At 41.1% G+C, this 14,851-nt stretch overlaps 1 protein-coding gene across 5 annotated transcripts in view; it reads right to left on the bottom strand.

Moving 5' to 3' along the window:
- LOC134347583 (rho GTPase-activating protein 6-like) overlaps positions 1–14,851 on the bottom strand; it is a 551,475-nt gene that overhangs the window by 58,599 nt on the left and 478,025 nt on the right. For all 5 annotated transcript variants that reach the window (XM_063049931.1, XM_063049934.1, XM_063049932.1 and 2 more), the window contains exons 5-6: positions 4,376–4,571; positions 1,377–1,432 (exon numbers count right to left, since the gene is read on the bottom strand). In XM_063049931.1, coding sequence (XP_062906001.1) covers positions 1,377–1,432; positions 4,376–4,571 — 252 coding nt within the window. The remainder of the gene's footprint in view (positions 1–1,376; positions 1,433–4,375; positions 4,572–14,851) is intronic.

Here is a 14,851-nt window from a genome sequence, read left to right as displayed (position 1 = left end):
GCGTTGAATGCGAGAGCATGAAAGATAATGGCCCAACTTTATAAAACATTGGTTAGACCTCCACTTGAGTACCGCATGCAGTTCTGGTCATTTTACTATAGGAAGGACGTGATAAACACAAGAAACTCTGCGAATGCTGGAAATCCAGGGTAACATGAACAAAATGCTAGAGGAACTCAGCAGGTCAGGCAGCGTCAATGGAAAGGAACAAAGAGTTGGGTTCAGGCTAAGACCCTTTATCAGGAAAGATCTGATAGCGTTGGAGAGGATGCAGACTGGGATGGGTCATTTCAGTGATTAGGACATTGACTGGATGGACCATTTTAGCGATTAGGAGAGACTGGAAAGGTTAGGTCCGTTTTCACAGGAGCACAGTAGGCTAAGAGGGGACAAGAATTTGGGATATGACATTGGAGGGGTATCGACTTCTTATCAGACAGGAAAAAAAATAAGGGATATACTGTACAGTAGATTTTGGGTAAGCAGAAAGAGACTAAAGGGAATCTGGAGGGAAACTTCTTCATCCAGCAAGGGCTGACTACTTGGAGAGATCAGAGAAAGTTGATAGAAGCAGAGTTGCTAAACACATCTAAGAGGTTCTGGACAACCACTTGGACACTGAAGAAAGCTCTGGGCCAAGTGCTAAAAGATGGGATTAAAATGGATGAGTGCCCATTGGATGCAGTGAGTCAAATGGCTACAACTGGAGAGGTTGATTTGAGCATTAGTACTGCAGTATTTAGTTAGGGGATAACTTTGAATTACTTGGACATGTATTTTAAAACAAAGATCACTGCATTATTCACCCATTTGAAAGGCTGCAAATAAATCAGTCAGTAGAAGCTTCAGGACTGCATGCTCAGAAATGACAGTGCATTTGCATACACTGCCTCTGAAATTTCAGTTGTACCCAAAGCAACAGAAGTGTGCTGCTAGGAAGTGACCCAGGTCTGGAGGATAAGAGGTATATGTGAGACTGAGTTATGGGGAAATTCAGTCCAATATTGTGCTCTAACAGAAGGCAGGCCCAGGACAATCTGGTTCAACTTGATGGCAGAGTTCTACAAGTGTAATGGCACAATATGCCTCATGTCCAGCAAAGAAATCACACAAGACGTGCAAGTGAAGTGCCAATCCAATTTCTGGATTTACTCTAAACAAACTGCAGAAGGTCTTATATGTGTTTCACTTTTGGGGGAAAAAATCCCACTTCAATCAAATATCAATTCAATAAGCTGCACAACATAATCTGATTTTTAGGCCATAATCAATTTCTTTCTGCTGGCAGTGATCATGTGCATAGGAAGTTGGATCAAACTTGATTTACTTCCAGAATGCTTCTGAATCACCTGTGAGGGCAAACAGTTGGATCTTACCTGTCTTACTCTTTTCTTTGAGCTACCAACTCTGAATATTCCTACTGTTTGAAGACCTGCAACAACATCAGGAAATAATTACAGAGTATATCATGACTTACACACTGGTTTGTACAGAAGAAAGCCATTGAGCTCATCAGGTTTATCCAGGCTATCATTAGAACAACCCTATTGGTTCCATTTTATTTCCATTTTACTTGTAGCCCTTATCAGACAAATTATTTATATCTGACTATTAATTTCTCCTTCTGGTAAATAAAATCCCCCCCCTTCCCATATTCCCCATGCTGACCTTTTCCTTCTCCTCACCTACCTATTACTTCATCTAGATCTCCTCCTCATTCCCTTTCTCCTATGACCATTCTCTCCTATTCTTTCTTCTCCAATCCTTGACCTTGCTACCCAACTGGCTTCATCTATCACCATCGATCTAGCCTCATTTCCCTTCCCACCCCCCCACCATTTTATTCCGGCATCTTCCTCCTTCCTTCCCAGTCCTGAAAAAGGGTCTCAGCCCAAAACATCGACTATCTATTGATTTCCATAGATGCTGCCTGACCTGTTAAGTTCCTCCAGCATTTTGTGGGTGTTGCTTATTTATCTCTGATATGCTCAGTGACACCATCTTGGTCCGTTTGGCACTTATCTACACTAATGGGTAACTTACTACAGTCAATTAATCTGCAAATCGATAGATCTTTAGACAGTGGAGGATACCTGGCAGAAACCAGGTGATGGGAAGAACATGGAAACTCTAGACAGGCAACACCCAAGGTCAGCAGCATATCCTAATATATCACAAGATAAGATTATTAACAGATAGAGGCAGACTAACAAATGGTGCTCCCTTCATCAGAATGGTAAAGTTTTTTATTCATTCGAAGGATGTGGGCTTCACAGGTGAAGCCAGAATTTAATTGCCCCCCTCTCCCTATTTGCCCTTGTGAAGGTGGTGGTGAGCTGCCATCTTGTCCTTGAGGTGTGCATATACCCACAATGCTGTTAGGGAGGAATTAGAAGACACCTCATTCAGTGGAATTTGAATTAGATTAAATATGTTTACATATTAGAGAGCAGAATCCTTTAAGTTTAAAAAGTCTCAAAAGTTGCTTGATTATACAGAACATTAGTTCTATTCTTACAATTGCTGCTTTCCTGAAGTGATGTGATATTGCAGGGTCCTGAAAAAAAAAATCAAGGAGTTGAGACCTTTCCGGAAAGGAATGAAAATACTCTTGCAGCAATTTAATCAGGTTGCTGCAATAGACCCTGTAGATTTATTGTAAGGACAGCACGGGAGTGTGTCCATTATCGCAACAATTCACAGCAGCCAGCTGTAACATTGGGGGTTGATTCTCCCCTCTGTCTGCAGGGAGTTCATACGTTCTTCCTCCGACCACATGGGTTTCCTCCAGGTGCTCCAGTTTCTTTCCATAGTCCAAACATGAAAGGTTAGGGTTAGTGAATTGCTGGCACACTATATTGACGCTAGCAGCATAGCGTCACTTGTGGGCTACCCAGCACTATTCCCGCTGATTTACGTCAAATTAAATGACAAATTTCAATGTACATGTGACAAATGAAGCTAATCTTTAAAATCCTATTTTATAAGATGGGTTAGCACTAATGGATTATATCATGGGACGTATTAGATTTTCAGCACAGTGCTTTGTATTAATAAAGCAAATTGTTCTGCCTTCACAATATCAATGTCTTCAGTGTTTTTGAAGCTGCAGAGATACATGGAAATGGAAACAATTCCATCACACTTCTGGCTCAAGCCTTATAAAAAGATATAGTGCTTAACACCTGCCTGTAGCTGTGGCCTGTACTAAGTCAGTCATATCAACACAAGTTCAATGGGTGTTGACATGACCATCACTAGCAAGTTATTGATGACTACAGTCTCTGTGACAGTAGCATTGTGGAGTGTCAAGAGAGGGTGTTTGACCTTTCCTTTGATAATGACCATGACTTGGCACTAAAATAGCACACTCATTTCCAGGAATTTGCCAGATGGTGTCAAAACCTTTGTGTGCCAATCTGGGCTGCACATAACTCCGCTCCATACAAAAGAAGGAAGGTAAATGATTAAGCAGCTGAAGATAACAGCTTTGATGTCATGTCTGAGGGACACCCATAGTGGCGACTTGGACAAACGCAGATTCATGCGTTGGAAGGAGGAGGAGGAAAGAAGCTCCGTTTTTGAGACAGCGCTTCTCCCTAAATGGGTCCACTAGTTCATTGGAGCGAGGTCCAGTTTCTATCATTCTGGCATTCAGTGTTTGCAGCTACGTTAAAATGATGGGGTCAGTGGAGCAGTTACAGCAAATCACTGGAAGGTCAGCATAATAAAGCCAGACTGCAAATAATTCATTCCACCAATGTTTGTGAAATGGCTGCTGGGCAAATCAGATAAATCCTGTTTTGTGGATAGAAAACAGACGAAATGTTTCACTTGGTTAGACAGATACATGGTGTCAGGTATGCTTCGGCAAGGTTAACTAGGGAGCACTTGTTTCTGTTATAAAGATTTACAGAATCCAGTCAGAGCTAAAGCCTCCACCCTGCTTAGGACCGTCTGTTATTTCTAACATGCATTGTGAACCGGCATCTAGGATCGTGAGGACTTCAGAAGATGGACTGAACAGGGTAATTTTCTTGCCAACTAGCTGAAAAAAGATCTTACCAGACTTGCCTCTTCTAATAAAGGAGCAATTGTTGATATTCACCCCCTCTGAGCTGTTCGACAATCAATTTAGATAGCTCCAACTTTCATTGATTACATCTTGATTTTCCGCTTGACCAATTTGAATTTTTATTAACTTATTCTGATATTCTGACACCTGTGATAGCACTAATCCACACTAGCCTTAGCTGCATCTTAGCTCACTAATGAATTTTCAACAAATTAAAAACTAATCATTTAGAACTACTCAAAGTTAACATTCCACTTAATAGCTCAGAACAATATAAATAATAATTGGAGCAATATTTACCATACTTTTCTAGGTGCTGGCAGCAACTGTCCACTAATCTAGGAACCTGCCGATAAATAGGATTTAGGCTTAATTTCTTGTCTCTCTGCTTTTCTTTCTTGTTTGGCACTTCTGTAGGGAGTGAAAGCTGCAGCGCTTCCAATAGTCGAGAGTGATCATCATCAAGGTCGGTGATGGAATCCACAGACATTCCACCCTGCAGAGAAATATAAACATGTACTGACAAGCAAAAAAATGACCTAGAAGGGCAAAGAATAACATGTCAAAATATAGTAATGTTTCCAACTGAGACTTTTTAACAATGTGGCAAGATCTGAAAATTGTTGAGATTTGGTTTAAAAACTGTCAATGATGTGGAAAGAGTTAATAGTTTCAAGCTTCATACCTTGAGGGTAGGTAGTGGGTACAGCCATTCCATGATATATGAATGTTCCATTTATTAGTTTTTATCATTACGCCACTGATACTTTGGGATACATTTCTTCCATTCACAAATCTATACATCCCTATCATACATCATCCCTATGCAACATCACACTATCATACATTGAATTCATACTGCAATTTGAGAGGGAGAAGCATAACTCACATGTATTAGTAATACAATGGAATAAAGGGAATTACTGGGGTATGAGAGAGGAGCTTGCTCAGGTGGATTGGAGGAGGACACTGGCAGGGATGATGGCAGAGCAGAGATGGCTGAAGTTTCTGGGAATAGTTCACAAGGCGCAGGATAGAGATGTCCCACAGAAGTTCTCAAACTGCAAGGTAAGCAATTGTGGTTGACAAGAGAGGTTGAGGACTGCATAAAATCCAAGGAAAGGGCAGATAAGGTAGCAAAAGTGAGTGAGAAGTTGGATGATTGGAAAGCTTTTAAAACCCAACAAACGGCAACAAAAAAAAGCTATAAGAAGGGAAAAGATGAAATATGAGGGCAAACTAGCCTATAATATAAAGCAAGATACCAAAAGTTTTTCAGTTATATAAAGAATAAAAAGGAGGTGAGAGTTGATATTAGACCGCTGGAAAGTGATGCTGGTGAGGTAGTAATGGGGGACAAAGAAATGGCAGATGAACTCAATAAGTTCTTTGCTTCTGTCTTTACTGTGGAAGACACTAGCAGTGTGCCAGAGGTCTGTGAGTGTCAGGGAGCAAGAGTGAGTACCATTGCTATTACATAGGAAAAAGTGCAAGGCAAACTCAAAGGTCTTAAGGTGGATAAGTCACCTGGACCAGATGGACTACATCCCAAAGTCCTGAGAGAGGTTACTAAAAAGAGAATGGATGCATTGGTCATGATCTTTCAAGAAACACTTGATTCTGGCATGGTCCCAGAGGACTAGAAAATTGCAAATATCACTCCACTCTTTGAGAAGGGAGAAAGGCAAAAGAAAGGAAACTGCAGGCCAGTTAGCCTAACCTCAGTGGTTGGTAAAGTGTTGGAGTTCATTATTAAAGGTGAAGTTTCGGGGTGTTTGGAAACTAATGATAAATAAGTCAAAGTCAGTCTGGTTTCCGTTAAGGCAGCTCTTGCCTGACAGATCTGTTAGAATTCTTCGAGGAAGTAACAAGCAGGGTGGTCAAAGGAGAGATTGTGGATGTCATTTATTTAGATTTTCAGAAGGCATTTGATAAGGTGCCACACATGAGGCTGCTTAACAAGATAAAATCCCATGGCATTACAGGAAAGATACTGACATGGATAGAGGAATGGCTGACAGGCAGGAGGCAGTGAGTAGGAATAAAGAAGACCTTTTCTGGTCGGCTGCCAGTGACTAGTGGTGTTCCTCAGGGGTCAGTATTGGGACCACTACTTTTCACATTGTTTGTCAATGATTTAGATAGTGGAATTCAATCACAAACAAGAGAAAATCTGCAGATGCTGGAATTCCGAACAACACACAGAAAATGCTGGAGGAACTCAGCAGGCCAGGCAGCATCTATGGAAACGAGTACTGTCGATGTTTTGGGCAGAAAACTTTTGGCAGGACTCTTCAATAGTGGAATTGATGGCTTGTGGCAAAGCTTGTGGATGATACGAAGATAGGTGGAGGGATTGGTAGTGCTGAGGAAGCAATGTGATTGCAGCAGGACTTAGACAAAGTGGAAGAATGGGGAAAAAAGTGTCAGATGGAATACAGTGTTGGGAAATGTATGATAATGCATTTTGGCAAAAGTAACAATAATGCAGACTATTATTTAAATGGGAAGAAAATTCAAACATCAGAGGAACAAAGGGACTTGGGAGTCCTTGTGCAAGCCTCCCAAAAGGTTAATTCACAGGTTGAGTTTGTGGTAAAGAAGGCAAATGCAACATTGGCCTTTATTTTAAGGGGAATAGAATATAAAAACAAGGAGATAATGCTGAATCTTTATAAGACACTAATCAGGCTGCAGAAGTAAGGAGGAATTTTTTAGCCAAAGAGTGGTGAATCAACAGCTTTGGGCCCCTTATCTCAGAAGGGATATATTGTCTTTGGAGAGAGTCCAGAGGAGGTTCATGAGGATGATTCTGGGACTGAAGGGGTTAACATACAAGAGCATTTGACAGCTTTGGGCCCGTACTCACCGGAATTTACAAGAATGCAAGGGGATCTCATTGAAGCTTACCAAACGTTGAAAGGACTAGATAAGTTAGGTGTGGAGAGAATGTTCCCTCTGGTGGGGGTATCTGGAACTAGAGGACAGCCTCAAAATTGAGGGGTAACCTTTTAGAACAGAAGGAAGGGGAATTTTTTTTGCCAAAGAGTAGTGAACCTGCCACAGACTGCAGTGGAGGTAAAGACCGGGGGTATATTTAAAGTGGAAGTTGGTAGATTTCTGATTGGCTGGGTTATCAAGGGATATGGGGAGAGGGTAGGTGTTTGGGGTTGAGTGTGATCGGGTATCAGCCATGATGAAATGGCAGAGTGGACTCGATGGGCTGAATGGCCTAATTCTGCTCCTCGGTCTTATGGTCTTATCAAGGAATGATGGGTTGAACTCTTGCCTGCAAATTACAGATTGGAATTCAAACTATCAGACAATAAGCAAGGAAATTTCACTGTAAAAATCCAACAGTAAAGGAACTTCGACATGTGCTTTTTAAAATGCAAATTGAAGACTCAGCTCTGGTTTCTAAACTCCATCCTCCACTGTAATCCTGAAATTCATCAACAAAGTACCCTTTTTTCCCAGTGCTTCTAACTAAATATGGTAAATGGATGGGTATATTTATAACAACATGAGGAACACCAGCATCTGCAATGACTTTAAAGTCAAAGAATTAGTGGATAATCTCACAAAGTATGTAAGACCTCTGAAAACTGCATTTAAGTGCCAAAGTATATTGGAACCTCCAATGCAAGATATTTACCTCTTGACAGCTTTCATTTCAGATCTCATGATTCAGTCACATTGATAGTGCAGAGAGGACAAGTTGTACACAAAAATGGGAGGGGGGGAAACCCAGAGGATGGGCAAGGACCGCATTCCCATTCTGATACATCTATCCACGGCCTCCTCTACTGTAAAGATGAAGCCACACTCAGGTTGGAGGAACAACACCTTATATTCCATCTGGGTAGCTTCCAGCCTGATGGCATGAACATTGACTTCTCAAACTTCCCCCTAATGCCCCACCTCCCCCTCGTACCCCTTCCGTTATTTATTTATTTATATACACACATTCTTTTTTTTTCTCTCTCTCTCCTTTTTCTCCCTCTGTCCCTCTCACTATACACCTTGCCCACCCTCTGGGTTTCCCCCCCCTTTTCTTTCTCCCTAGGCCTCCTGTCCAATGATCGTCTCATCTCCCTTTTGCCAATCACCTGCCCAGCTCTTGGCTCCATCCCTCCCCCTCCTGTCTTCTCCTATCATTTTGGATCTCCCGCTCCCCCTCCCACTTTCAAATCCCTTACTCACTCTTCCTTCAGTTAGTCCTAACGAAGGGTCTCGGCCCGAAACATCAACTGTACCTCTTCCTAGAGATGCTGCCTCGCCTGCTGCGTTCACCAGCAACTTTGATGTGTGTTGTTTGAATTTCCAGCATCTGCAGATTTCCTCGTGTTTGCATGCTTAATTAAAGATCACTTTTTTCAGTATTTGTGTATAATGTTTTCTTAAATTTTTGTTTATACATTGGGACTATCAAATTGATTTAGTCGGTTCAATTTAGACATTTCACACACAACCTAACCTATAATCCCTGACCAGTTAAGCAATTATGCCTGAGCAAATGCCTCTAGAAATTAGACGTATTAGCATCAGATATTCACCCAGTGACTGCAAGTCCAATAGGGGATCAAACAGTTGCACTGCAATTGCACAAGTGATATAGTCCTATAATCAGTGAAAATGACCATACTGATTGGCATTAAAAATAATAGCGTCACTCTTGCCTTCAGGCAAGAATGGCTGAAACAACTGCCCAGTTTAATACGTGACTCCAGTCCAATACTGATAGGATTAAATTTTAGCAACCTGCGGAAGTGGTCTATCAAGTTCCTCAGTAATATCAAATTATCACAGTGGCTTCAAAAGGACTTTCAGGACGATTAGGGATTGCTTAAGATCTTTAATAGATTTTTGAGGATGACTTGATTCCACTCTGTGTGAGTTCTGAGGTGATTGGTGAAACGAATGTGTGAACCACAGACTCTCCCATAGATGGGGCAAGTTGTTGAAGACAGGCAGGAAGGGTGGGTGTTTGTGAAGTGGTGTGCTCCTTCCACTTACATAAGGGATTGTGTGCATCTGATGCATAGACTCAAGGTTCTCAGTTCAATCCCGAATGTTCAACCTTCACATTGAGCCGATGGGCCAGAGGTTTACAGCGGTAAGTGAGAAAGTTGCATATCTTTACATAAACTTAAAGCACAAATAAATACGTTTTTCTTTGTCTGCTTGGGAACCTCTTCCCATTAGAGTGTTTGAAATAGAGCACCTGTTTTGAATTGAATTGAATTGAATTGACTTTATTTCTTACATCCTTTACATACATGAGTAAAAATCTTTACGTTATGTGTCCATCTAAATGAGTCCATTTTCAGGTACTCCTTACAGTGTGAAAATTCCAAGTAAAATCATTCATACCCGAGCCAATCAATGGCCATTGGATTATTCTCACTGACACAGACTTACATCTAGAAATGTTGAGTGGTATACTGTAGCCGACAGTGACAATTCAGAAACTAATGCATGACAGTGAAGGCAGCAGATTGGTGAGAAGCAACGTACAGGTCTTTCCACCTTTCCTTACTGCTTTCACTCCTAAGTAAAAGGTAGAGGTTTTAAGTTGCAGTAGTGAGGAATGACCCATAGCATTATCAGTACACTAAATCAAATTGAGTAACTAAGGACTTAGTCCAAAGATAATTCATAGCAGGAACAACTCAGCCCCATGTAATGTTACGCTGAAACATGGAAAATGAGAAACACTTCCAATGTCCCTAATGATAAATACAGCAATTGTGTCGAGCTGCAGCTCCTGACTGGCTGTATTACATAGATGAAGCTGCAGATAGACTCGTGACAAAGCATCCCATGACTCTGAAGACACCGTCGATAGAATGTTTGGTGAGCACGTCACCAGGCAAGCAACATCTGCATAGCCAGGAAAACAATGGGGGGACCAGCCATTTAAGTGTAGACAAAGGGATGATGAGTTTTCAGATGACATGAAAATTGCTGATGTTGTTAATAGTGAGGAGAATAAGCTTAGCTTACAGAACGTTATCCCTCCAAGAGGACCACAATCTTGTCGTAGTTTGTTAGCTTGTGTGTCCCTGTGACCCGGAGAGCTATGTTGGCTGTGGTCAAGGCTTTATGCTTTGGCTCTTGGTAGGGTCACTCATGCCAAACAGTACAAAGGGTAGAGGACAGACTCAGAGTGGTCCACTGGTCCTCAGGTTCGGGGGTTCAGCTCAGGGCTAAAACTCTGACTGGTAAAACAAAATTGTTACAGAAACGGAAAAGAAGAACATCTGAGTGCGATGGTACTCCTGAATCTCCATCCAGAGGCTGACAGTAGCGAGAACTGAGAGGAAGCTGAAGAAAGTCCTGAACACCACCAGAGATGGAAGACCTTCATTGCTGCTCTAAACGCCAGTGGTGTAGCACACAGCACATTATTAGGTGACTAGTCATTATCAACATTATCTCTAAACAAAATTGTGCTGGGTTTTCTGAAAGACCAAAAAAAAATAGCTATTTTTCCACTATGAGGGTGCAATAAGTACTGTTCCCTCACTCTTTACTGTCCTTGTCAAACTTCTGATCACTTCTGGCCTTTAGTATGTGAGGTTTGGCACTGATCTCATCGTTATGCTACGGGACACATATGCTGATGGCAGCAACCTACACTGTTAATTACAAGACCCTTAACAGTGTTGAAGTACAGAGAGATCATAGGGTCCAAGCCCATAGCTCCCTGAAAGGGCGATAAAGAAGGCAAATGGCATGCTTGCCTTCATTAGTCAAGGCACTGAGTTCAACAGTCAGGAAGTTATGTTGCAAAATTACAAAACTCTGGTGCGGCCAGATATGGAATATTGCATTCAATTCTGATTACCCCATTAAAGGAAGGATGTGGAGCCTTTGGAGAGGGTGCAGAAGAGGCTTACCAGTATGCTGCCTAGATTAGAAGACATGTGCCATAAAGAGAAACTGGAAAAAACTTGGATAATTTTCTCTCAATCAAAGACCTGATACAAGTTGATAAGATTACGAAAAGGTATAGATAGAGAATACAGTCAGTATCTTTTTCCCCAGAGTTGAAAAGTCTAATGCTGGAAGCATGCATTTAAGCTGAGAAGGGGTAAATTCAAAGGAAAGTGTGGGGCAGGTTTCTTTATACAGAGAATGGAGGCTGCCCTGAATCTGGGAGTGGATGAAAGCACAATAAAGGTGTTTAATTGGCTCTTGAATAGACACATTTATATGCCAAGAAAGGAGGGATATGATCATTGTGTAGCTAGAAGGGATTAATTTGGTTAGGCTTTTAATTGTTGGCTTAATTAGTTAAATAGTGGGCCAAAGGTCACGTTCCTTTGCTATACTGTTCAATGTTCTCAACTGAAACTTAATGGCAGATTCCCAGAAATATAACAGGTAACTCCCAGGGTGGGGGGGGGGGAATGTTTTTAATAAAGTTGTTTGCAGCTCCCACATATGCATACAGCTGATATCCAATGCTGAGCTCTATTTTTGACCCATTTCCTAATATTGTGATTGATCACTGAGATACGTCTTCGAATACACATCTGATGCACAGATCTGACCAACACCTTTGACTGTACGGTCATCTCTGATGGGGGAAGAATACAACAGCATTCAAAAATAGTGGAAATGGTAATGTTCTTGGCAGCTTAGGCAGCCGCCTGTAGAATCCTTTCTTTGTCTTGAAATCTTAAGAATTTTATTAAAATTGATCGTGGATATCGGTCATCTTGTGGTTTTGGTCTTAGAGCTCTAAGCACTCGCTCAATTTCAATTGATCGGTCTTCCTCTTTCATTTGCAAGGTTTTCGGGATCCATCTTTGAAAAAATTCTATTGGATTATCTCCCTCTATACCTTCTTTAAGACCAACAATTTTAATATTATTACATCTACTAAAATTTTCCAACACGTCCACTTTCTCCAGGAGTCGATTTCTTTCCGTGTTCCAGACAAGCACATTATTTTCTGTTTTTTCCACTCTATCGTTAATATGCTCCATTGTTCTTTCCATCTTCTGAAGTTTCTTATCCATTTTATCCTGTCTTTTCATAGCTTTATCACAGCACATCTTCACATCTCTAAGCACTGTTCTTAATTTTCTTAGTTCAGCCGTTAATTGCAATAAAGCCTCTCTTATGTCTCCGGCATCTCCTTTACTTCCAGTCTCTTCCAGTTCTTCCTCCTCTTCTTCATCTGTATTCTCTGTGGTATCCAATTCTGACTCTGAGTCACTTTCAGTTGCAGTGGCCGTCGGTTCTTGTAGTTTAAGTTGTGTCGATTTGCGCATGCGTACTTCTTTGCGCAGGCGCAATTCCGGCATCTTCTTCCGAGAGACCGCTACCACCGCCATTGCTCCCTGTTCTTCTATGCCAGAGATAAAATGCGTCTCCTCCGAAGGAGATCCAACCTGAATCCGAGGCTCCATCGCTGCAGTAGGCCCTTTTTTCTTCCCATCTCGCGGCGACTTCACAACAACAGATTTCTTCTGTTGCGGTTTACGAGGCATATCGTAGAGTAGTCTTACGAAGTTTATAAGTAGTTTTCGGAAAGTATTTATTAACTTTACTTTGTTTAAATGGTACTCTGCTGATTTTTTACGGGAGAGCTGGATTTACACGTCTCAATCCCACATCATCACGTGACGCCCCAACAATTACAGTATTAATGTGGATTTGAAGAAACTCATACAGAGTTAGTTATAGTACTAACCACTGGTGGCATGTCACCGGATCTGGGGATAATGTGAAGGACAGAAAGGTCTTATATCTAAAAGCAATCTACATTTGAATAATACATCTTCAATAATATATCAGCACTCTTAATCTATTCCATTTGTGCTATGCCATTAATATAATATAATCAGTTTTATGTTTGGCAGCGTGTTGATTCAAAACAAAAAAAAACATTCTTGACTTCATTGTCAGATTTTGCCTTGCCAAGTGATAATTACTAACCTCAACCCCCTGGGTTGAGCTATGTAGCAATGCTTTCACTAGTGGAACTGTCTCAAACAAGGGGACATAGCTTCATTCAAAACCAAGATGTATGGATCCATCACCAAATACCCCCACCTTCTAGGTCATACCCTCTTCTTGCTACTACCACTGGGTGGGAAGTGCAGAATGCTTGGGTCCCACACCAGCAGAATCAGGAACAGCTGTTTCTCTACAACCATCACAAACTCATCAAAACTGTGTGGACCCCCACCACCCAGGTCATGCTCTCTTCTCGCTGCTGCCATCAGGAAGAAGGTACAGGATCCTCAGGGCTCATACCACCAGGTTCAGAAACAACGGACTCTTGAATCAGAGGGGACAACTTCATTTGCCCCATCACTGAACTGTTCCCACAACCCATTGGCTCACTTTCAAGGGCTGTTCATCTCATGTTTTGAATATTTACTGATTATTCATTTATTATTATTACTGTTTTTTTTCTTCTATATTTGCAAGGTTTGCTGTCTTTTGCACACTAGTTTTCTGCCTCGTTGGGTGCAGTCTTCAACTGATTCTATTATGGTTATTGGATTTACTGAGTATGCCCGCAAGAAAATGAATCTCAAGGTTGTATATGGTGACAGAAGTACTTTGATAATAAATTTACTTTGAACTTTATTCACCACTACTCTGAGCTGATCCCTAATCTACAGACTATCTTTCAAGGACTCTCTACAACCCATATTCTCAGTATTATTTCTATTTGCAGACTGCCTTCTTTTGCATATTGGTGCTCATCAGTCTTTGTCTGTTTATGTATATTCTTTCTAAAAATTCTGTTGTACTGTTTCCCTTAAATACCTGCAAGGAAACAAATCTCAAGGTAGTATATGGCAACATACACTTTGATAATAAATTTACTTTGAGCTTTGAACTCCAGAGGGAGGCTGGGGTTAGGTCATTAGAAGTAGTTAAAGTGGAGGGAGGTACACTTTTGAAAGATTTTGGGATTGAGGGCAATGAATATCTGAAATAGAAGAGAACTTGATCAGCTATGATCACACTGAGTAACGGGCCAGATGGCCAGTTCCAGTTCCCGTGTTCTTGTGTTCTCATTCTGCTCTCTGTGAGGTCTCAGATAAGTAGAACCAGGCCTGCTTAGCCCCTGGATAGGAGACCACCAAGGAATACCAGGGGAAATAAATGATCAAAATAGCAGGGTGAGTTCAAAGGGGATCTCCATCGCACTGTTCCATGCATACTTAACAAAAACCATCCTGAGAAAAAAAATTGTGTATGAAAGGCAAATTTTCATGTCCTGGGGCATTCACTTTGACCAGATTGTAGAATGTCTGCAGTCTGTTTAACTAAACCGTGTAAGCAGACAGTAATACAATATGTGAAAGAAATGTCAACTGCAGCTGCAATTAGCAGCAAGGAGGAAAGATTACACTGCAACAAGACGGAGATCATTTAATTTCTTGAGTACAAATGGAATTTATTGAAGAGAAGTTTGAGGTAATACATTTAATGAGAAGGCAAGGGACATATGCAAATAATATGAGGATAATAAGAGATGCGAATGATGGAGTAACGTTGGAGTGTACATCTATTAATAGCAGGGCAGACAGATCAGATGTTTAGAAAGGCATAAGGGATGCTTTTGTTTACTAACCAAGATACAGAAAAAAAGATCAGGGAGATTAGGGTAAAATTGTTTACAATACTATCAAGACCACATCTTGAGTAGTGTGCGGAATGATGGTCATCACATTTACAGGGAAGATACACTTCAGAGTCTACAGAGAATTATGAGGATATTGGCAGAAGCAGAGAATTACT

This window comes from Mobula hypostoma, chromosome 6, assembly GCF_963921235.1.
Source record: "Mobula hypostoma chromosome 6, sMobHyp1.1, whole genome shotgun sequence".
In the NCBI taxonomy this organism is placed as follows: domain Eukaryota; kingdom Metazoa; phylum Chordata; class Chondrichthyes; order Myliobatiformes; family Myliobatidae; genus Mobula; species Mobula hypostoma.
This window is presented reverse-complemented; position numbering and strand designations above follow the sequence as displayed.